The sequence below is a fragment of the Diaporthe batatas genome, assembly GCF_019321695.1.
Source record: "Diaporthe batatas strain CRI 302-4 chromosome Unknown Contig00003, whole genome shotgun sequence".
NCBI lineage: Eukaryota > Fungi > Ascomycota > Sordariomycetes > Diaporthales > Diaporthaceae > Diaporthe > Diaporthe batatas.
The window spans coordinates 798028-822178 of NW_025408550.1; the positions used below are offsets into that span (position 1 = coordinate 798028).

A 24151-nucleotide genomic window follows, 5' to 3' on the forward strand; every position below is an offset into this window, starting at 1 on the left:
TAGATGCTCTGGTTTGTGTTCAACCTAGCTGCTTAGAAGCGCGGCTATCCCAGTCCAAAGGTAAGGAGAGACCGCAGTAGCCCAGTAATATGCACATCAGCCTTTCTGCACGTCACAATCGCCTAGCTGTTCCACTACCTACTTGCTTTCCGCCCTACATGTGCACAGGACGGAACTTGTTGGCGCCAAATAACCAGGATCCTTGCCCTACAGGCTCAGTAAGGTCTGGCGAGGTTGGCTGATCATGCCATCTGGCTGCGATGCTTTCTCTCTGTCACGTCCACTTTCAAAGCCAACAGTGTTGATGAGAGTCAAGATTTGCTCTGGCTAGTGGGATATGTGACGTTGAGGACAAGCCTGTGGCCGCAGGTGACTAACATGAAGATACTGGGTTCAGACAAAGGCATTATCTCCCTGGCAAGTGTTTATCAAGCGTGTGATTTGCCTTGATGCGACTCCGCAAGCGGCATGGCATATCGGGACACGAGACGGCTCATCAATTGAGGATAATGTAGAAGACGGTTTCGTCTGAGCACCCATCAAAGCCCGGCATATATACAGTGGTGTCGATGAGTGCCATGTGCTCGCCAGGCACGGGCCAGGACAGACGCATAGCCCAGCCGTGTACCGAGACTTGAGGACTACCCAGGCAGGAGAAAGACCCTGAAATCGAGAACATGGGCCCACTAAGGCCGGCGGGTGTAATTAAGCTTGTAGCGAGCCCGCTTCCCCCCAGTACATGGGAACCATGGCCCGGTGACCGGGAGCGTACAGGCCAGAACGAGTGACAGAAGGCTGTGCTTCACTCCAGTACACCGTACCGACAGAATGGCCTGTCCATCGGGGGGTTGCAATGTACCGAGTACGTCGGCGGGTAGGTACTCGGAGAAGGGTGTGGGTGGCCAGAGAAGAAGCCGTCTCCGCGTTGAATCCACTGTCGCATGGAGTGCCTGGGCGTCCACAGCCCAGATCCAGGTATAACGGCATGTCCCAGCCGACCAGCATGGGCGATCATCACGACAGACGCATAAGCCCGACGGTTCTCCAGGGGGAACATAGGCCGGCTGAGAAGGTATCAAATTCCCAAGCCGGATCGGCCCCGGCGGGAGTAGGACAATGGCGGCCGGCAGGAGCCTTGCTGCATGTCGATAACGATAGAGTATCGATAAAGCTCAAGCTCGAAGCTCCCCAAGATGGACCTAGCTCCCGACCCGAGACGACAGGAGCGAGGGTAGCAGCAAGCCTTGGGTACTACCCGTGCTCGATCGTACCACTTCGGAGATCTGGAGCCAAAGGCTCGGAGGGCCTGATAGCTCCGCGCAGGAGATACGAGGACCTCGGACCGAGAGTCGAGCTCTCACCGGCAGGGAGGCATGAGGATGAGCATCTTGATGGGGGATGGGAAACGCGTTGACAACGAGTGGTCGGCCGAGAGTGCCTGGGGGTTCCTCAGCAAAACGCACGCACGGTTGCGTCGACTCGAATCTCGATAGCCCGAACGGCCTTGGCTGAGCTTATCGCCTGGGAGATATGTAGCCGTTGCGGTCCTAGCTTGGAACGGCAATGCGATGCGCCATCGCTAATGGCCAGCAGGCAGTGGTGGGCAGCTGGGCAGGCTGGGTTGGTCTGTTTTTGGCAGGCTGTCGTGTCGTCGCGAGCATTGAAACGGATGGGGTTGTACTGCAGATGGGCAGACGGGCAGAACTGTGGGGGCCACCTCTCCAAAGAAAGCAAAAGGCTAGAGCGCCAGAGGCCAGAGGGCGGCCGAGCCAAGCCTGCCTGTCCCAAGCAAGGCTGACAGGGGTGCACGACCACCCCCTTCCCACCCCACGAAAAATGAGAGCACGTACCCAAGTACCGGGTACAAGCCTCCCGCCCGCTGGTAATTGCTGTGAGACTGGTGAACTTTGCTCCCGGTGTGGCTACATAGGTACCCCCAACGCTTTCAAGGATTGTTCCTTCCTAGGCCCAACAACGCATACCTCGTCCGCCAACTTTTTTTCCAGGGAGGGACGTATCCGGTGACCTGGAAGTCGACAACGGGCAGAAGGAGCAAATTTGGGTTGCATGAAGCCCGTCAGTTGTTGACAACCGTCGTTAATTGCCCCGTTGCCGCCTGCCATCCAGTCCCTGGTCCCCTTCTCCGCCCTCACTAAACACCACAGAGGGTCGAGGTCGAATACTTCCTTGAGACGCCTGGGTCCCTCCTCCCTCATTACCCACACCCCCCACGACGGCCACACACAGACACACACTCCCCGTTCCTACCTCTTTCCACGACTCCAAGCTCTACCTCCTCCCCCCCTTCTGACCTCCAGGTGGTAGTGTCCAGACCTCTCTTCGCCTCCACACAAGAAACTCGGAGACATCCCTCGAAGAATTCTCTCCCGGATCTCCTCGAGAGCAGCCAACGCATCCACCACCCTGGCTTGCCTCGTTTACAGCCTAATTCTTTCCAAGATACCCGCCGTCGATTCTTGAGCATTCTTTCTTCGCGCGACACGTCCCTTTTCCCACACCGAAGCCAGCCACTCCGCTGCCAGCAAGATGAGGCCCGAAGTTGAGCAGGAGCTCGCCCACACGCTCCTCGTTGAGCTCCTTGCATACCAGTTCGCCTCTCCCGTGAGATGGATCGAAACTCAAGATGTCTTCCTCGCCGAGAAGACAGCAGAGCGGATCGTCGAGGTCGGTCCTGCTGATACTCTCGGCGTGATGGCCAAGAGGACCCTCGCATCCAAGTACGAGGCCTTTGATGCTGCGAAATCAGTACAACGACAAATCCTCTGCTACAACAAGGATGCCAAGGAGATTTACTACGATGTCGACCCGATCGAGGAGGAGCCAGAGCCCACACCCGCTGCCAGCTCAAGCGGTGCATCAGCACCAGCTGCTACCGCTGCGGCCCCCGCTGCTGCTCCTGCGGCCGCTGCCCCGGCTGCCAGTGCCGGCCCTGCTGCCGCGGTTCCAGACGCGCCCGTCTCTGCTATGGACATTGTGCGGGCGCTGATTGCACAGAAGCTGAAGAAGCCACTTGCCGATATCCCTCTGAGCAAGGCTATCAAGGATCTTGTTGGCGGTAAGTCCCCAGAATCATGCCTTAATCTCGGTGGTCAATTTGAACCAGTAGGCTAATATAGGTTTGATACAGGCAAGTCCACCCTTCAAAACGAGATCCTAGGCGATCTAGGAAAAGAGTTTGGCTCAACACCAGAGAAGCCCGAGGACACACCTTTGGACGAGCTTGGAGCGTCCATGCAGGCCACTTTCGACGGAAACCTGGGCAAGCACTCGCAGTCTCTGATTGCTCGCCTGATTTCTTCCAAGATGCCCGGTGGCTTCAACGCCACAGCGGCAAGAAAATACCTCGAGTCTCGCTGGGGTCTGGCCTCGGGCCGCCAGGACGGTGTACTGCTGCTCGCAATAACCATGGAGCCACCCTCTCGTCTTGGGGCCGAGTCTGACGCAAAGGCCTTCCTGGACGACGTGGCCCAGAAGTATGCCTCCAACGCCGGCATCAGCCTGACCACTGCTGCCGCTGCCGGGCCTGCCACCGGCGGTGGTGGCATGATGATGGACCCAGCCGCCATCGACGCACTCACCAAGGACCAGAGGGCGCTCTTCAAGCAGCAGCTCGAGCTCCTGGCCCGGTACCTGAAGCTTGACCTGCGGGCCGGAGACAAGGCCTTCATCGACGAGCAGAAGTCGAGCAAGGTTCTGCAAGCCCAGTTAGATCTGTGGAGTGCGGAGCACGGCGACTTCTACGCCGCTGGCATCGAGCCCTCTTTCAACCCTCTCAAGGCGAGGTCATACGACTCTTCGTGGAACTGGGCTCGCCAGGATGCCCTGACTATGTATTTCGACATTATCTTCGGCCGACTCCAAGTTGTCGACCGTGAGATTGTGAGCCAGTGTATCCGCCTGATGAGCAAGTCGAACCCCACACTCCTCGAATTCATGCAATACCATATCGACAATTGCCCAACGGAGCGTGGCGAGACGTACAAGCTTGCAAAGGAGCTGGCGTCGCAGCTGCTTGAGAACTGTCGGGACGCCCTGACAGTTGACCCTGCCTACAAGGATGTCAACTTCCCCACCGGCCCACACACCACCATTGATGCTCGCGGTAACCTCAGCTATGAGGAGGTCCCCCGCCAGAGCTGCCGAAAGCTTGAGCACTACGTTCAGCAAATGGCTGAGGGTGGCAAGATCAGCGAGTACGGCAACCGCTCCAAGGTCCAGGGTGATCTTGGCCGTCTGTATAAGATGATCAAGGCGCAACACAAGATGTCCAAGGGCTCGCAACTGGAGATAAAGACTCTGTACAGCGATGTGATTCGGTCGTTGAACATGAACGAGAGCCAGATCCTGAAGGACGATGGCAAGCCAGGCTTGCTCGCCAAGAAGGTGGCTAAGCCAAAGGGCAAGATGGAGGCCATTCCCTTCCTGCACCTGAAGCAGAAGTCGATGCACGGATGGGAGTACAGCAAGAAGCTCAGCAACATTTACCTCGACTGCATGGAGCGCGGTGCCAGAGACGGCATCAGCTACGCCGGCAAGTACGCACTCATGACCGGTGCCGGTGCAGGCTCGATCGGAGCGGAGGTGCTACAGGGCCTGATTAGCGGTGGGGCTCACGTCATTGTCACGACCAGCCGTTTCTCGCGCGAGGTCACCGAGTTCTACCAGGCCATGTATGCTCGCTATGGCGCCCGTGGCTCCCAGCTTGTGGTTGTGCCCTTCAACCAAGGCAGCAAGCAGGATGTGGAGGCGCTGATCGAGTACATCTACGATCCCAAGGCTGGTCTTGGCTGGGACCTTGACTTTGTCATTCCCTTCGCTGCCATTCCAGAGAACGGACGCCAGATCGACTCCATCGACTCCAAGTCCGAATTGGCTCACCGTATCATGCTCACCAACCTCCTGCGCATGCTCGGTGCCATCAAGACGCAGAAGGCTACCCGTGGCTTTGAGACTCGACCTGCCCAGGTCATGCTTCCTCTCTCTCCCAACCACGGCACCTTCGGAAGTGATGGTCTCTACTCCGAGTCCAAGCTTGCCCTCGAGACACTGTTCAACCGGTGGCACGCAGAGGACTGGGGCACGTACCTCACCATTTGCGGTGCCATCATTGGCTGGACCCGTGGAACTGGCCTCATGTCGGCCAACAACGTCGTGGCCGAGGGCGTTGAGAAGTTGGGCGTCCGTACCTTCTCTCAGCAGGAGATGGCTTTCAACCTGCTTGGCCTCATGTCGCCTCAAATTGTCGACCTGTGCCAGATGGAGCCCGTCATGGCAGACCTGAACGGCGGTCTTCAGTTCATCCCTAACTTGAACAACGTCATGACCCAGCTCCGCAAGGACATCATGGAGACCAGTGAGATCCGAAAGGCCGTCACTAAGGAGACTGCCCTGGAGAACGCTACCGTCAACGGTGCCGATTCTGAGGCCCTCTACAAGAAGAAGGTCATCGAGCCGCGTGCCAACATCAAGTTTGACTTCCCCAACCTGCCAGACTGGAAGGAGGACATCGCCCCTCTCAACGACAGCCTCAAGGATATGGTTGACTTGGAGAAGGTTGTCGTCGTCACTGGTTTTGCCGAAGTCGGTCCTTGGGGTAACTCGCGCACCCGGTGGGAGATGGAGGCCTACGGCCAGTTCTCCCTCGAGGGCTGCATCGAGATGGCATGGATCATGGGTCTCATCAAGAACCACAATGGACCTCTCAAGGGCAAGCCATACTCTGGCTGGGTTGATGCCAAGACAGGCGAGCCTGTCGATGACAAGGATGTCAAGGCCAAGTATGAGAAGCAGATCATCGAGCACTCCGGTATCAGACTTATTGAGCCCGAGCTGTTCGGTGGATACGACCCCAACAAGAAGCAGTTGCTTCACGAGGTTGTCATTGAGGAGGACCTTGAGCCCTTCGAGACCTCCAAGGAGACGGCCGAGGAGTTCAAGCGCGAGCATGGCGACAAGGTCGAGATCTTCGAGATCCCTGACAGCGGCCAGTACACCGTCCGCATGAGGAAGGGCGCTGGTCTCTGGATCCCCAAGGCCCTGCGCTTCGACCGCCTCGTCGCCGGTCAGATCCCAACTGGCTGGGATGCCAAGCGGTACGGTGTGCCCGACGATATCATTTCTCAGGTTGACCCTGTTGCTTTGTTCGTCCTGGTTTCGACTGCCGAGGCTCTGATCTCTGCCGGTATCACCGACCCTTACGAGTTCTACAAATATGTCCACGTCTCAGAGGTCGGCAACTGCGTCGGCTCTGGTATGGGAGGTGCGGCAGCCCTTAGGGGTATGCACCGTGATCGCTTCCTCGACAAGCCTCTCCAGAATGACATCTTGCAGGAGTCTTTCATCAACACTATGGCTGCCTGGGTCAACATGCTGCTGATTTCGTCTTCTGGTCCCATCAAGACCCCTGTTGGTGCTTGTGCAACAGCTGTCGAGTCTGTTGACATCGGTTACGAGACCATCATGGAAGGCAAGGCGCGTGTCTGCTTTGTCGGTGGTTTTGATGACTTCGGCGAGGAGGGTTCGTACGAGTTTGCCAACATGAAGGCCACCAGTAATGCTGTTGATGAATTTGCTCACGGCCGTACACCCAAGGAGATGTCCCGGCCCACCACTACCACCAGAAACGGCTTCATGGAGTCTCAGGGTTGCGGTGTCCAGGTCATCATGACTGCCAAGCTTGCATTGGATATGGGTGTCCCCATCCACGGTATCCTTGCTCTAACAACCACTGCCTCTGACAAGATCGGACGTTCCGTTCCAGCCCCTGGTCAGGGTGTCCTGACCACTGCTCGCGAGAACGCTGGCAAGTACCCCTCGCCTCTGCTTGACATCAAGTACAGGCGGCGCCAGATCGAGCTTCGCAAGAGGCAGATCAAGCAGTGGCAAGCCAACGAGCTTGAGTACCTCGCGGAGGAAGTTGAGGCCATGAAGTCTCAGGGCGAGACTTTCGATGAGAAGACGTACACAGCTGATCGTGTCAACCACATCGAGCAGGAGGCCCAGAGGCAGGAGAAGGAAGTTCTCCGCAGCTTCGGAAACAACTTCTGGAAGCAAGACACCAGCATCGCTCCTCTCCGTGGTGCCCTGGCTACTTGGGGCCTCACCATCGACGATCTCGGTGTCGCTTCCTTCCACGGTACCTCTACCAAGGCCAACGACAAGAACGAATCTTCTGTCATTTGCCAGCAGCTCGAGCACCTTGGTCGCAAGAAGGGCAACGCTGTACTGGGTATCTTCCAGAAGTATCTCACCGGTCACCCCAAGGGTGCTGCCGGTGCTTGGATGATGAACGGCTGTCTGCAAGTGCTCAACACCGGCCTCGTGCCTGGCAACCGCAACGCCGACAACGTCGACGAGGTCATGGAGAAATTCGACTACATCGTGTACCCAAGCCGTAGCATCCAGACGGACGGCATCAAGGCCTTCTCCGTCACATCCTTCGGTTTCGGTCAGAAGGGTGCCCAGGCCATTGGTATCCACCCCAAGTACCTCTTCGCCACCCTTGACGAGGCCACCTACCGCGCCTACTGCACCAAGGTTGACTCTCGACAGAAGAAGGCTTACCGCTTCTTCCACAACGGCATGATCAACAACACCCTCTTCGTGGCCAAGACCCACGCTCCTTACACGGACGAGCAGCTCAGCTCTGTCCTGCTCAACCCAGATGCGCGTGTCACCGAGAACAAGAAGACGGCCGAGCTCACATTCCCGTCCGACTTCATGAGCTTGTCCAAGAAGACAATTCCTAATGACAAGAAGAACACAATGTACGACACTGTCAACCAGCTGGCATCACAGCTGCAGACCAAGAACTCCAACGTCGGTGTCGACATTGAAGACATCGACAGCTTCAACATCGACAATGACACATTCATTGAGCGCAACTTCACCGCTAAAGAGATTGCCTACTGCAAGAAGAGCGCCGCCCCAAGGAGTTCTTTCGCCGGCAGGTGGAGCGCGAAGGAAGCTGTGTTCAAGAGCCTCAACGTCCCCAGCAGGGGCGGTGGTGCTGCTCTGAAGGAGATTGAGGTGTTGAGCAACGAGAACGGAGCTCCTATTGTTGGCGTAAGTACAACTTATTCCGCATTACAAAGTACACGGACAACATCACTGACCGTATTATAGCTGCACGGCAATGCCGCTGTTGCCGCCCTGAAGGCCGGTGTGTCAGAGGTCAGCGTCTCCATCTCGCACTCTGACAACCAGAGCATCGCCATTGCCTTGGCTAAGTTCATGTAAGCGATCTCGGGAACAAGAGTGCTGGATGTTAGAAATGGGATACTATCTGCGCTTGGGTGCTTCACGGGGCGTTTTTTAAGGAAGGAGGTCACTTCTTTTAGAGGAAGCTTGGGCTACCCTCACGCTATACATGTTACGTGGGGCGGATGAACCAGGATGCATGTCATGTAAGAAAGAAGCATGGCCGGCCATTGTGCACTGCGCTACGGTATAGATAGAGGAAGACGACTGATGCATGATGCCCAGAAGGGCAGCACGGGACGCGGTCACAAGAAGGAAAGACTGCGTGTGGCAGTGGAAGGCGTCTCGGGTTGATGGTTGGGTGGGTGTTTAAATAGACATTGGTAACGTGGAACATGATCTGTTAAAGACTATTGTCGGTGTGAAAGGCATGTGCGCCGCTGTTTTCTTGTGTTGCATTTTCTCACGCTGGCACATGCCAGTGTCCGCAAGCTTCATCAATCTCTGTGGTCGAGATTTTCCGCTTGATCACATGCTGCACTAGTTAAGTACAGTAATGCCGTTTTGAGCAAAACCATAGAGGCTACCGAGCGGCCATATCTTGGTTTCCCGCGACGGTGGGGCCGGGCCCCGTTGTCCACGATCCCGTCGTCCACCTATGTACCTAGGTACCTACCGCCTATAGCCTACCAACTATCCCTAACGATGATAAATCCGAGTCAAGCTAGCTTCTAAGGAAAGAAATTATTGCAGCGCCTCCCAGCCCTTTGTTTGATGATGGAAATGATATACTTAACGAAGATTACGACACTTCCGATACTTCGTCTTTGGACAGCGTGTCCTCCCAGCTCAATGAAGGACAGCCATCGAGCTCATAGTACGCCCAGGCCGAGTTTCCTCCGGCAAGAGAACTCATTAATGTTAAAGGTAACGTCGTCCGTGATCCGCGGGAGTCCGGCCAGGCCAGTATGCCTGTCGAACAGGCGAGACGGAAGCGAAAGCATTTTAAGGCCTGGGATGATGGAGACGAAAGCGATCAACCACCAGCGAGGGCCAAGAGGAGGGTCGCGTAGCTCAATCCGGTTGGGGCCACGTCGGCAGGCGAGCTCACAGTCACAGTCATTACCTGATTTAAACACCGAGGCGTGATCATAGGATTCCTTATCCGTCCAATGTTTTCGAGTTGGAAGGCTTAAGTCTGTTCGGCTTAGGCGGAGTCACAGTCGTTACCTATTTGAAAGGGTTTTCTGAGTACTGGGGCATGGTCATAGATTTTATCGCAGCCTATGTTCTCGCTGTTATTTTCGAGATTAGAATAAAACAATCCTGTCATTACCGATTAAATGCTACAGCCCACAGCACTCTAGGCGGACCTGGTTTCAACAATCATAGTGAAGGCTCTTCAGCACTAGAGGGAAATTCGGGGATGAAGAGACGAAGTCAACCCATGTGTTGATAAGGCTGTGATTATAGAGGAAGGTTAGTGCGGTGTGGTAAATAGATAGGGGGTACTATACCTCTTTTAGAGTTCTTTTTTCAAATATTTAAGGTATTCTATATTTAATTATAAGCCAACGTCCACTCACTCAATAATTATATCCACTTATCTAGTTTTTTTTAACTACTTACCTAGTATAAGAATTTATATATAAGGCCTATATAAAACTATATACTTAATTAGGATTCTTTAAATTTTTAATACTTTTAGTATAAGCCCCTTTTAGTACACCTTCTAGTATGCCTTTTAGTACACCTTTTAATACACCTTCTAGTACGCCTTCTAGTACACCTTTTAGTACACCTTCTAGGCTGCACGCATTTAGGTACTAACTAAGTATTTAGATATTAACTAAACATTAAAAAGCTAGAAGTCTAGAGTACTAGAGGGTTAGAAGGGGTATTAAAAGATTAAAAAGAATATAATCTTTACCTTTACCTTTTTAGCTTTTAGCCTTCTAGTATTTAATTAGTATTTAAATACTTAATTAATACTTAAATATATATAGACTAAATAGTAAAGGTAAAGATAAAGGTAAAGGTAAAGGTAAAGGTATATTAGAAGGTGTGCTAAAAGGTGTACTAAAAGGTATATTAGAAGAGGCTTATACTAAAAGTATTAAAAATTAAAGAAGGAAATTATACTATAGGGTTTTTTAATATTAACTTAAAAGGTACTTATAAATATAAGGGAGTTACTTAGAAAAATTAGTATTAAGTAAGTAATTAATAGGAATTAGATAAGTGGATATAATTACTAGGTGAGTGAATAATAGCTTTATTTATAATAACTAAGTTTATAATTAAATTATATACTTATTTTAATAGCGGGTTTTTCCTCTGTTTTAACGGGTGTGAATCCTCGCTCTCATATAAATATAGATATAATATAGAGCTGTTTGAAGTTAAACAAGTAATTTAATCTTTTTCTTTCTTGTAGAAGAGTAACGTTTTTGTGGGCCCTGTCGAACTTCGGATTACTGTACAGGCTAAGTAGGAGCGGGCCAGTACATCCGTACGTTCCACACGGCTAGGAGAAATGATACCTACCCCGCGTTGTATGAGTTGACTATGACATAGTAAGTCAGGTGGGAAGCATTATGGAGAAAACATGAGCGAGATTGCGGGGTCCACATCAGATGGTTGGACTTTATCCGATCGGCCGCGAGCGTTTATTAAATAATCCATATCCCAGCTGCTAAATGCTTGGGCTGCACTTGGCAACGTGAATTTCAACCAAGCTCAATTCAACCGCCACAGACCTGATTGTCTCAAATTACATGCGATATCGCCAAAGAAGATGGGAACGTGTGAAACCTGCCAGGGCAAGAAAGTTGTCAATGGCATCCATTGCCCGACTTGCAGTGGGAAGAACTAGGTCTTCACAGTGTGTGCCTGAGCTGAACTTACGTTTGTTGGGGCGTGCTTCACTGACCAAATCCAAAATAGCGGAGGTGGCAAAATCTGGCGGATCGACACGATGCGACCAGCCTTGGAGCTTAGAGGAAAGATGGATAGCACGAACACGAGAGGATGCGTTACAAGTGATTTCAGAGCCGGCGAGCTAAGCACAGGGCGAGATGCTGTGTTCGCCAGGTGTTGGAAGTGATCCACGTCGCCTTCCACCGTCCACGCTGTTACTCGAGCTCCAATATATATTATTTCCTAGGTTACTACCTCTAGAGGACGTCCATAAGTATCCTGTTTTGGGGGGCAGCACAGGCAGTGGGCTGCTGGCTGACTCGTGTATGCGCTTTTTCAGAAAAGAAAAAGACGAAAAAGAAATAGAAAACTGCCTGAGGAGAAATTTACGGCCAAATAGCCCAGAGTCTCTTGTCGGCTCCCACCTCTACGGCGACACTCTTCCCTCCCTACCTAGGTGCATGACATCCTGGTACTGCAATCACCTTGCTTCAGTCAGGTACTATTCAATGGTTGACAATGGCAGGGTCAAATATTTTGTGGGGGATAGAGTGCAGGCGCGGAACAGGACACCGGGGCTGCTGTGACTAGGTGTATGTGTGTGTGTAGCCTCACAGGTTGGAATGAGGACGTGGTAGCAGTGCCTGCTTCTCTAACGTAGCATTCCCGACTCCCAGCAACCTATCAATGTTGAATCACCCACTTCCATACGTGTCGACGACTACAGTCAAAATCCAAGAGGCTCCACCTAGAAGTCACTCATATCCAAGTAATCATTCACTACTGTCCCCAAAAGCCGAACACTGCAACCATATACCAACCAGCAGTAGAGTACCAAGCCACATATACACAGGAAAACGTAGCAAAGTCCCCTGTCACAATGCTACAACAACCGCCATGAATGTGGACACACAGCTGGGTCCTGCCCGCCAGGAAGTCCCAGCCGAATGACTCCACAAATACATACATCCATCACCCATCCCGAAGCCAGGACTCGCGCAAAAAAGCCATGAGCGCACACGCGAGCATATCATCTCGGGCCTCGGGAGTCAAAAGAAAACACCACGAGGGACTCTGACTATCACCGGCGGAAATACCAACGACGAGAACCAAAGACGACCGACCCCCTTTGGTTTTTCCCACGGATCAGTGGCGGCGGCGGCGGTTTCTGCCCGCGAGAACTTTCCCTCTTGCGACAAGGGATTCCGTAGTATATCAAAGCAGCTTCAAGTTGTTTATATATACATACCTTGCTCCTCTTTCTCCCCTCCAAGATGGAGTCCGCGATGTAGAGTAGTCACCCTCAACACGACATCAATGACCTTCCATGGTCCCGTCCACTTCGGCTGGAAAGCGCGTGCCCACTACTCGTCATTCGGGTCCTTCAGCATTCCATCACAGAAACTGCACAACTTAAGGCCCCTTATTATCTAGGGAACCTTCTCCCACACCAAAATCCCCAATATTTAGTAAAGGCTACTTGGGCCCTCACCGGCATCCTCTCAACTACGTAGTCCAAGACCGCATTTACATGTTCGGATCTCAATAGTAGATAGCACTCCCAACAAGTTATTTCCACGCCGTCTTGTTAGGGTAGTATAAACACCACGTCCATCCACGGCACAGACAGACAGACACAAGAAAAGAGAACCCGGAAACATCCATCCCAGCTTGCCAAAGGCCATTCATTGAATCACAACCGCCACAAGCCAGCTCTGGAAGGGGGGGCCTTTCACCAAGACTACCTCGGGCTCGCTCGATCGCTCGACGTCACCGACCAGGCCTGCCAATATCCCAGCCTAATCAACAAGACTCAGGCACAAATGCGTTGTGTGAAGGCGCCACATACGTTGTATATGTATGTGGCTCAGGAATGAAACCACCCTCAGGCACACACACACACACACACACACACACACACACACACACACATGCACTAGAATCCCTGCCTCGGGGTCCCATGTCCCGTACAGTCCACACCAGACCTCTTCCTTCCTTCCTTCCACCTTCCACCATTCCATAATTCCACCATCCATGCCTCCCCTCAAGCTACCTACCTGCCTACAAGCAAGCCAACAGTTGACCCACCCACCCACCCATCCATCCGTCCATACATCCATCAATCCAGCCAGGCCCAGAACCCTCCCTCACGAACCAGGCCCCCCCAAGAAGAGCCCACCTCAGCCCCCCAAAAAAAAACACGACGGGAAACTCCGCGCTGTCATCATCGCGCATAGCAAACCTGCATACCTACCTAGCCATCTAGCCAGCTACAGGTAGGTCCGAATGCACCCTCTCACTCTCGTATCAGCTAGTTGGCCCCTCATCCCATTTATACATCCCTCTCACACAAAGAAACACGACAGCCTCGCCCGTGCTAGCGGCAGCGCTCGGGGGGCCACGATAAATGCGGAGCAGCTCGGCTCGTGCCGCCCGCCTGACGCAATCAACCTTCAGCCCGTCCACCAACACGACGCTTCACACAAAACACAAGCATACAGACCGTAGATACACACACACACACACACACAAACACACATTTGTTCAAGCAGCGTTATACCCCAGGTGGAATGCCGCGCGTCCGTCCGTCCGTCCGTCCTTCCGCGTGGTGATTACCTACCCTAGCTATCGCAGAGACACGACGCAAGAGGCAGGCTACGGACCGCCAGCCTCTAGGCAGCAAGAAGGACTTCAGGAAGCACCGCGCTCCGTTACGTGGAACCAGGAAATTAGTTGCACACGTGTGTGGCCGGCCACCCGCAGGTTTGACAGACGTGGGGGTGGGGGGGGGGGGACAGTTGGCGACACAGCACGGGTACGCCACCCGTAAGAAGCACGAAGGGCTAGCTGGTATGGCATGGCAAGGGGAAGGTCTCTCAAGTCCCATTCCAACATGACTACATCAAGGGCTGGTGGTGATCGCTTGCCCCGGATGCGTAACTGTGTCCCGGCAGATTTTCCTCACGAAGGATGTCCGTACCTCGTAGGCCAGTGACAAAGCCCGCGCAGCAATCAACCAGTGACTAGCGGTCGGCCCGTCAGGTCGAGAGCATCAGTGGACGTGATGTCGGGATATCACAGATAATCGAACCCATAGCCCCAGTCACCACCCGTTCGGAACCCGGCAACATGGCCACAAACTGCGGCATGACGTCCGACAGGACATGACAGCGCCGATCCCCCGAGTTCTCGCAGCTGCACAGAAAATGGGGCATGCTCATTGATGGGTTCCGGATCCCGCTCTGACGCTCGGGTATTCCCTCTCCATGTGAGATCTCCTTCAGGTTTCGTCAGAGCCTTCTCACTGGTGGCCGATCCGGAAATCCGCCGTGGTCGATCTTTAGGAGTCTGGCCACTCGGTATTGAGGGAGATGCCGAGTACTAGGTAATATGGGGTTGAAGATCACCACGGGCTTCAAGCTCCAGGTTGCAGAGAGGCGGCACAGACTTTCCAAGTCCACAACGGTCAGCAAGTCATCTTTGTATCCACCCAGACACAAATCGAGACACAAACGACGGCAAACACATGTGCGACGGCGGGTGCTAAGCGAATTCAGGGATGAGAAGAGCATGGCGTCAAATGCAGTACAGAGATGTAGAAATCGATTTTCGTAGCCTATGAGCCAGCGAGAAGACCCCGAACACGATGGCTGCGGTATCTCCGATGGGCGCTGACATATGCATGGTTGTAGGTGGCCGTCCAAGCTCGGACAGAGGGGATTGAAAAGGTCATGTGCCCATGTTTGCTGCCACGATCTATGCGGTGCAAGATGAAGGTCCATTGGTCTCAGCGCGATTTGGTCTCCCGTGTCTAATGTAACGTGGGTATTGAACCCCTCGTCCGATGCTCAACTAATAAGCGTGAGGGTCTCACAGCATGAACTGGGGAAGAGTGCCCCAGTACAGTGGGCGGTATGCGCCCCAGCTCTGATCTCTACGATCAATAGCACTGACTGGCGGGCATCCTTGTCCGATTCCGAAAAGACGATGATATATGAATGCACACTCTCTGCCAATCGGGAGCAGTGCTTGATCATTGACGGTACTTGAGACAAGATGAAGCATTTCGAGGCGAGGTCGATCATGGAGATACTGGCTCCGCCGCCTCAGTCGATCGGCCAATTCGGTTTCCTTGAACACCTGGGCAGCACCGCTCTGTCTTGTGAGAAACAACCACGCTTCTTCGAGAGACCTTGAGATCGCAACGCTCGGGGTTCACAGACCAAAATGGGTCACGAGGAGGCACTGCTATGCTAAGCCAATGGATGCGAATAAAAGATAGGGCAATGTGAGACAAGTGAAGCATTCGGTTTCCAACAGCCGCACCTTGGCGGATAGGTTACAACACGTTCGCGGCAGAGGCTGAATGTGTCTGTCCAGTTAAGTTGGAGTTGACCAAGACAAAGGGAGCCTCAGCAAATCTGCAAATACACCATAGCGGTGTGAAGTCTGCCAAAATCTGATTGGTGCATCGCACTCGCGTCATCAACATGTGCTCTCTGCCCGCATGGAGTAATCGCCTATAGACCGGGGACCGACATGACGAAGCAGGCGCGACTGCATCGGAGACGTTGCCATACCAGGCAATTGGGACAGTTGAGACATGCTCGCGCCTGAGGCACAAGGCACCGACCATTCAGCGGTTGCCACAATTCTGGGGAGCGGGAGGGCGGTTGGGCGGGTGGGTCGATGGGCGCCAATACGCAGCAGCTGCATATGGAACAGATAAACGAAGATCCCCCAGATTGATGAGACGCATGCCGGAGAAAGGACTCCTGAGGATGCTGCATGCCTGCGTGATAAGTGAGGTTTCCCGAAGCAGCATTCTGCCGCAGGAGCATATGCACGGCGCGAAATGACAGGATGCCATGATATGGGGAAGTTTGTGCCGCAAAGGGAGCGCATCGATGAGGCGATGATTGCATACGACGGACGGCTGGGGTATTGCCTCAGGCAGTCAGGGCGCGCAGCGCCGGGGTCTGTTTGCCTAGATCCTCGGTATTGCTGCTGCCTGCACACATGAAGATACAGTTGGGTGCTGGCTTGAGTGATACACAGTACGGAGTAACTTGGGCGTGTGCCAAAGACTCATCCAAAGAGAAGCTGCTTGAAGGGGGAGTGAGACATGTCGGAGGTGCTGACCACCACCGGAAGGAAACTCGGGTATACTTGACGATTGCGCGCGTGCGAGGTGGTACACTTGGTCAGCATGATTGAGCAGATGGCACAGAAGACATTTCGCAGTTAATGTCGGAGAGGCGGAGGGCGGCTTGGCCGTTGGTGTGTGGTTCGTAAATTCTGCGGTGGAAGGCTTCCCCAGAACTTCCAAAGGGTTGAATCGCGTGGGGCCAATGGGCCGGTGACGAGGGGCTGCAGCCCCGGCCAGTGACGGGCAAGGCGGGTGGAGGCTGCTCGGTTGACGTGGGTACTGCGTAGACGACTGTGTAATGGTGTCGTTGGGCACCGATGAGCCTTGAGGAGCGTGGTCAGCTCGCTGCTTATCAAACCGAGTCAAATGGTCTAGGTCTAGCAAGGGTCCTTCTTAGTCCTGGCCGCAGTGCACTACCCGGTAGACGAAGTCGTCATGCCCGCCGGCCGGAAGCATTCCACGGAGGTGTTTGATGCCTGCATGTGGGGATGAGGCTGTTGGCGGTAGCAACATTGAACGCCACAGGTTGGTGACAATAGATGTTGGGCTTTGGGCTGCAGTGGTTTGACGTCATTGGGGGCGCCGCAAAGGACAAGAGTTGTTGAACAGAGTTGCCGTAGTTTCCGCCAGCACGTGGACGGTCCGAGGATGGACATGTGGGGTTGATTGAGTTCCGTACGGATGTCGCCGTCGCGTCGTGGGCCACTGCGAGTTCTTTGTCGGCGGCCGGGCAAAGTGTTGCGACCAGTAGACTCCAGAGAGGCAGGTCCGACGGAGGGGAGCGGCCTTCTAGACGACTCAACGAGGGCACAGGACGGTTGAGCTTTTTCGGTCACACACTGGACCGGCAGAGGGCGAGGGCATGTGATTGGCGATAGCCTCAGGTCCCGTGTTCCTGATGCAGCGACGGCGGCAGCAGCAGCAGCAGCAGCAGCACCACCACCACCACCACCACCAGCATTACCGTCAAGGGGCTGCACAGCTGCACGACTGATTCCAGAAGGCCATTGGAACCAAGCCCGGATGTTGAAAAAGCTGGTTGAGGAAAATTGATGACACTTGGTGGTGTGGCAAACTGTCGCAGGCATGCTCAGGGGTACTGCAGATGTCAAGCACCTCCGGACAACTGGATGCAAAAGCAAACAGACGAGGTCTGGACGAGGTCTGGATTCTCAAAGACCATACCGGCGTCTGCTGCTACGGTAGTGTCGCAGGGAACTCGTCGACATCTCGATTCAGTTTCGGTGACGTGGTATTGGGAAAGACCAAATCTGGACGGACGAGGTTGCGATGGGGCGACGAGCAGCTGTCCTATGGCTGCTGCCGGGCAATATTCTAGCGCATTCTTGGCTTGGCTGAGGCCCTTCGTCCCTTCCAGCTTCGTCCCTTGGTCCCGTTGCCGGCCTCACTAAATACCTAGGTAATTGAGCACCTGGGATTCAATTGCCTCATGATGGCATGTTGGTGCAGCTAATAGTGTAGAATACAAGAACACCCAGGCAATATGTGGCATTTCAGGGTTCAATGGCTGACCACGCCACATCGAGGCTGCAGTGGAGTGACGCCGAGACCTATGTAAGGGGAAGGACCGGGCTGGGGAGAGCAGTGGTGGGCTGTCACGATGTCACTAACACCTGCTCCATCCGCCCCCCATCTGCTCCACCAAAACTGTCATGCAGCTGCCCCAGCAGTCGCTAAGTATGCCGTACACTAGACTACACTGCGTACTCCGTACGGGAAGGACTCCTCCCCCACACTGCGTAATGGGTCTTAGTCGTGGTCGTCCCTCCTGCCCTCTCATCATCCCGCACTCTGCCTGCCACAATCGACACAGTCCACCATGATTGATCTGTTGGCTGACCATTCCCGTCGTCCCTACCGGAAAAGTCTGATTGCAGCAAGATGCTTTCCTCGAACGGGCTAGCCCACGGCGCTACCTGCCACAACACCTCGCCCAACACACACACTCACACACCCATCTTCAACCCACGCAACCCTCGCAACCCACGCTCGTCCTTAGCCCGTCGACGCGTCTGGCCAGCCCATGCAGATGGCCATGGCCATCGCCGTCGCCATTGCTCATCTGTCGGGCCGCCAGCGTGAGGCGTGAGGCACATTTCAACTTGGGCCAGGGCCGACCATTCCCACCTACGGAGAAAGACGTCGCTGTTCCCCGGCTGTGCAGCTGTCCAGCGTGGAGCTAGCTGTGTGCAAGAGCCCACGCATGCGAGCTATTGTTGCTGCGCTCCAGCTTGAGAGCCTGAAGCCTTGGCTCGGCGCCAGGTCTGCTGCACCGGTCCCCCAATACGCAGAACAGGGCGATCCCTTGCTGGATGGCTACCCTCTCTCCTCAACTAGACGACGGGACGGAGACGTGGACATGTCTGTTGCTATTATTACTAGACCACCAAGAGGGGCATTGCCGCATCTGCATCTAACCGGGTACATGTCACCCTACCCCAGCTTGCCCATGTGGACATTGCCTGCGCCGGCCACAGCAGACTGTGGACGTGGAGACCAGATCAGTCCAGTCCAGTGCACAAGCCAGCAACGACAGCACGACAGCTTGAGGGGATTGACTGGCAGCTGGTCGTGGTGGCAAGCCACGGCGTCCATCCTCACACAAACGGGGACGGCATGGATGACAGGCCCAGTGGCAACCGCCATCAATGTGAGAAATTATGGAACCGAGGCACAGCAGTGAACACTGGACACAGGTCAACCGCAGAGCACCGGTTTCGCATTCTGCTCTTGAGTCTTCTTCACACACTGCCCAGGCAGGCCAGGGTGCCAGGATGCAAGCATGCAAGGATGCAAGGATGCAAGGATTCCAGGCCATCCGAGCAGCTGGACCTCAGGACCTCTTGGGCGGTCCGCATGGTCTCCCCGCTGGCCGACAGCGCCTGCTCCCGCAACCGCCCGTCCTCGCAGCTGCAAGCAAGGTAGGTCCATGTCCCCGGACCCTACCGTGCCAGCCCGTGGTACGTTCTTCTCCCACCTGTGGGCTAACCACAAGAGACTGGCTGACTGGATTGGCCTGCTGTGCTTCCGTCACCCTGCCTGCAGCTCCCTGTCTGCATCAGCACGCGGCCTGTCGCTCGTTTCCTCTCTCTTCACCAGCACGCCTGCACGCCTGCACGCCTGCACGCGCGTGGTTCCTCGGTCTCGGTCCATTCTCAAAGCTCCATACCCTGCCCGAGGTACTTCATCTTCGTCCGAGTACAAGGTTACAAATCTACAATGCCCTTGTGCTCCCCACGCCCGCCTTCATATACCCGTATATGCTCCCGCCTTTTTCCTTACTCACGTCCACATGAACCAAAGCACTCAGCTGCATCCTTCAAAAAGCTCCACTTCCAACAGATAAGCTGCCCTTCACGGCTGCTCCACCCGCCTCGGTTTTCGACACACCCCGGATCCAGTCTGTCTGACAGCTCAACTGGACCCCTTCCACTCATCAGCGTCAACGTCACGCCGTGCGCCAAACCCCCCTGCTCGAGTCTGCCCAAGCACAAAGGGAGCGCAGCCACCTCAGACACTCACCATCCAACCGCGCATACTGCAGCCCCAGCCTTCGGCCCCCAGCGCCTCCCACCCCATCTGGCATATTTGACGCCTAAATTCCAAGCCTGTCAATTCTCGAGTGCCGCCTAAATCACTCAGGCGCCCATGTCCGACCTGCATCTGGGTCGCGAACGCATTCGTGCCACATAGCTCTTATAAAGCAACCTCCACCCACCCTGAGGATCAACAAGCGGCCCCCCTCCCCACTCTACCGCCAGAAAAGCGCACGTCGCAATGACCCTAGACACACATAGGAAAGGCTCCTCAGGGAGTTACGACTCTTACGACCGGAGGAGCAGTGAGTCTTACGGCTCGCGGTCAACAGCCCCCACCTCCCTCTACACAAATTCACGGCCCTCGGAAAAGTACAGCAGACCCTACGTCCAATATGTCGAAGGTAGCCAGGACCTCTCCCCGGTCACGTCGACATATCCTCGGTCCTCTGTCGACACTTATGCCTCGACCGATGCCTCGGAAGAGGACCTGGCCTTGGAGCGGGAGGAAGACCTGGCCAGAGCCAGTGACTCCGACTACATCCCACCTCTACCTGCCTACCGCCATGAGATATCCGAACCAAACATGCGCCCTTCAACACCAAAGAACTTCTCCCAGCTGTTTCCAAGCATGAACCGGCTGTCGATACGACATGATGACTTCACCACTGACGGAAACATGAACCTGCGCGTCGACACCATCGTGCCGAGCAAGAGGAGGACCGCCGTCCAGCTATTCCACCTGCGCATGTATGACCTGGCAAGGCGAGAATTCTCACTCCGCCGATACTGCCGTGACTCGGGCCGAGAGGTCTGCAACTCGAAGCGCAAGTTTGTCGAGCCCGCCTCGGCGGCCAGGCCCTCCCTCCAACGGTCCATGTCTAGTGCCGTGAAGGCAATGACAAGACCCCAGTCCAAGCGCGTATCTTCTGGTAGCTCCCTGTCCAAACACGAGAAGCGGCCCGGCACGTCGCATTCCTACGATGCGGACTTCGACACCGCAAGTGAGTACTCCCGTGCCTCAGACGGCGACCACAAGAGGCCCCAACCCACGAACTCCATCAAGCTCGAGTTCAGCAACTACGCCCGTGTGGACGTGGAGCGGAAAGGCCAGAAGAGCAAGGACAACAAGCGCTACGAATTCGACTGGTGGGGTCACAAGTACGTGTGGAAACGCGTCGTCGAGAAGCACCTCGACGGCGTTGTGTCCTTCCACCTCGTCCGCGACGGGGAGAACACTCCGGTCGCCCACATTGTCCCAGAGACTCGCTCGCCAAACCAGGTCGAGGACGACGAGCGCTCGGGGGGCTGGGTCCCGCCCTGCTTCATGTGGATCAATGATCAGTCCATCATCGACGCCGTAACAGATGTAGCCGAGTAAGTCCATGAGTTATAACACAGCCCCAATTAGACGCCAGTTACTAACACCACATAGCGTAATCGTTGCTACTGGTCTCATCGCGCTCGTTGATGACTGTATCAAGGAGCGCTGGCAGCCGAGGAAGACTCATCATAACCCTCGGGCCTTGATGCAGCGCGTTTTCAGTCAACGGAGCCAAGAAAATCGCCCAAAAAGCCCCTTGCGTAATCACACAATACATGTTTATTAGACGGCTTTCTTCTATTCTTGTACCTCACCTCTTTCACCTTACTTCCTTTTATCTATTGAAAAGCGGCATCACTGTATATCGATACACATGCAGAGGACAGGCATCATTAAGCGGTCACACAGCACCCACAGCATCATGGAGGAGTTTGGCAACGAGCGATGGATTGCTTTGGGAGGGTACATACAACATGAGCGGCTCACAGCACAAGGCTTGCTTGGTGTACTTGAGAGGGGAGGGGCGGAGCACGGTAACCGGTGTGAGTGATCATGTACAAAACAGTAATACTGAAGGATCTCTTGGGCTCTGGGCCCGCGAGGACGACGCCGTCTTCCTTCCTCCGGGGTTCACACGGCATTTACTGAGACGAATGACACGATTCACAAACCACACACACTTTTTTGTTTTGACTCGTGACTAATCCTGCCCTCAGCACACAAAGTTTGCAACAAATGTTTGTTTGGCTTTTTCTTTTCCCGTCTGATATCTTGGCGAAATAAGCTTCCAGTGATACCCACGGTGTGATTCTGGGTGATGTGTCGGGAAACATGTCTCCCCCCATCGGCAGCCGATCATGCATGCATGCGGTCTTTGTTGAGTTGAGTTGAGTTTGTTGTTGTCACTCTGCCGTTCCGGTGTCGCAGCCGTGGAGCGAAGTTCGGTACGGTGTGTGCTTTGAGTGGACTGACGACTGACTGTGTGTGGATAGAGGAATTAGACCTTGGGAGCTCGCGGCGCGAGGTGGGAGGGGGGGTGGTTGGATGGATGGTGCTGCTGCTGCTGGTGGGAATACCGCGGGGGATAAGAGAGGGTGCCGAGGGGTTGGATGGCTGGCATGGCAGGCAGGCTGGATCCCCGATTTACTTTTTTCCTTTTGGGTGATGCTACATAAATACTGTACACTATGTATTGATCTTGATTTGCGCGCACACCCTAAACCAACTCCTTTAACCTATGTACCGGACGGATATATATTTAAGTACCTACCTGGGCACCGCCAACAAAATTGAGGGCCTCGCTGCCTAGAATCAGCTATCCGCAGGGAGGGGGGGGTTCGCGATTGCTACTGTGCATTTAGTACACTGCTCTACGTGTCTTAAAATTATGGCATGTGCTGGTCGACAGGACTGCCCGCCATCATGGACCGACTGTCAACGCGCTACAGAACAGAACAGACAGACACGGATGGGATAGATAGATGATGTTCGACGGGGTGGGTGTCAAGTCTATTCTACTAGCTGCCGCCCGCCTCGGCCCAGGCAGCCTGCTCCCGAGGTCCATCCCTGCCCGTGCCGTGCCCTGCGTAGCATCCCATCCGTCGCATCCATCGCGGAGGTGCACCCCATCGCACCAACCACGCGTCCTGCCTGCTGGGGTTTGGGAAGTTTGGGGATGATTCTCAACGATTGGGTTTATCTATTCCCCCCCCCCTCATCTTTTTGTCACGTGTTGGGTGGTGTGCTGTTGATGATGGCCGGCCGCGGATGGGTGGATAGATAATCCCATTGATCAAAGAGCATCCCATTTGTCCCATGCGATCTCATTCATGCAGGCTGGTTTGGATTCGATTGTTTGTACGTACTGTTTGTACAGTCAGTAATACGTAGGGTGGGGACGATTGCTGCTAAACATGTCGCACAAGCAGCCGTGTCACCAAATCAACCTCCTCATCTCCACAACATGGAGCATCCATCAATGTGCACTTTCTTCCCGCCAGCACAGCACCACACCACCCATGCCTGCGCAGCCAGCTTACCAGCCCAGCGCCGTTGACACGAACCACTCACTCACTTACTTTTCTGCACATTCAAATTTCTTCGGCCCTACACTTGATCCAGAAAGGGGTCAGCCACACATCCCACTCACATGTCTCAGCCCATCATCCAGCACGGGAAAGGTTGCATTACCATACTACTTACCGTCTGCGCCGCCCCCTTGCGGCAACCCTCCTGTACCAAGGACGGGGAGGAGGGCATGGGAGTTGGTGGGATCTGCAGGTCCGGTGTGCCCAGGAAGGTGGATAGATAGACAGGTGAGTAAGCAACACTTGAGTGTAGGTATGTAAGCAGAGGGGGACTCTCAGCCCACCCTCCTACCCACCTACCAGCGAACCGCCATCTGAAAGGATTTATCTGCCTGCCAGCCAGCCGGCGGTGCGACTTGAAGCAGGCTGGTGGTCCTCGTGGAAGCGAGAGAGGGGGGCTGCGATCGCAGGACCCGCCCGCGCCCGCGCCCGCGCCGCTCCCTCTCAGTCTTTGACTCGGTAAGGCGACGGACGGAGTTACTCGCCCAGCGAAGATGGAGGACCGAGGACGAGGACGAGGACGAGGGGCCGACGGCTGGAGGTGAGTCGCACGGCATGGGAATGGCGTGGCTAAGCTTACATCCCGCGTTGCCTGCACAGCCCGGGGCGGCCGAGGTATAGATTGATGACACTGGTGACTGTTCCGGCTGCTTGACCGCGGTGGGGCTGGACTCTTGGGGGTGGGTGAGTGGGTGTCCCCTCTGAGTCCCGCGCTCCCCGGGCACTCGCTTGCGGATAATATCGATGGATGGCCATCGGCCAGTTCCCCACCCGTGTGTACATGTATACCGTCCCACCTCGATGAGGCTCCGGCGATAGAGACCATAGAGGGGTTGGGGGGGGGGGATGATCATGGGCTGCATACCCACCCAGCAGGCAGCAAGCCGGTCTGCCT

At 54.8% G+C, this 24151-nt stretch overlaps 2 protein-coding genes across 2 annotated transcripts; both read left to right on the forward strand.

Annotated features, from left to right (window-relative positions):
- Positions 1-1954: 1954 nt before the first annotated feature.
- Positions 1955-8631, forward strand: KVR01_002153 (trifunctional fatty acid synthase subunit FAS2). Its single transcript, XM_044786427.1, has 3 exons — positions 1955-3076; positions 3149-8085; positions 8146-8631. The coding sequence occupies exons 1-3, from the start codon at positions 2548-2550 to the stop codon at positions 8257-8259; spliced, it is 5580 nt and encodes a 1859-aa protein (XP_044647168.1). The 5' UTR covers positions 1955-2547; the 3' UTR covers positions 8260-8631.
- Positions 8632-18027: 9396 nt separating this feature from the next.
- KVR01_003769 (uncharacterized protein) lies at positions 18028-22353 on the forward strand. Its single transcript, XM_044793153.1, has 2 exons — positions 18028-21222; positions 21281-22353. Exons 1-2 carry the CDS (start codon positions 20087-20089, stop codon positions 21453-21455), a joined length of 1311 nt encoding a protein of 436 aa, XP_044648784.1. The 5' UTR covers positions 18028-20086; the 3' UTR covers positions 21456-22353.
- Positions 22354-24151: the final 1798 nt, after the last annotated feature.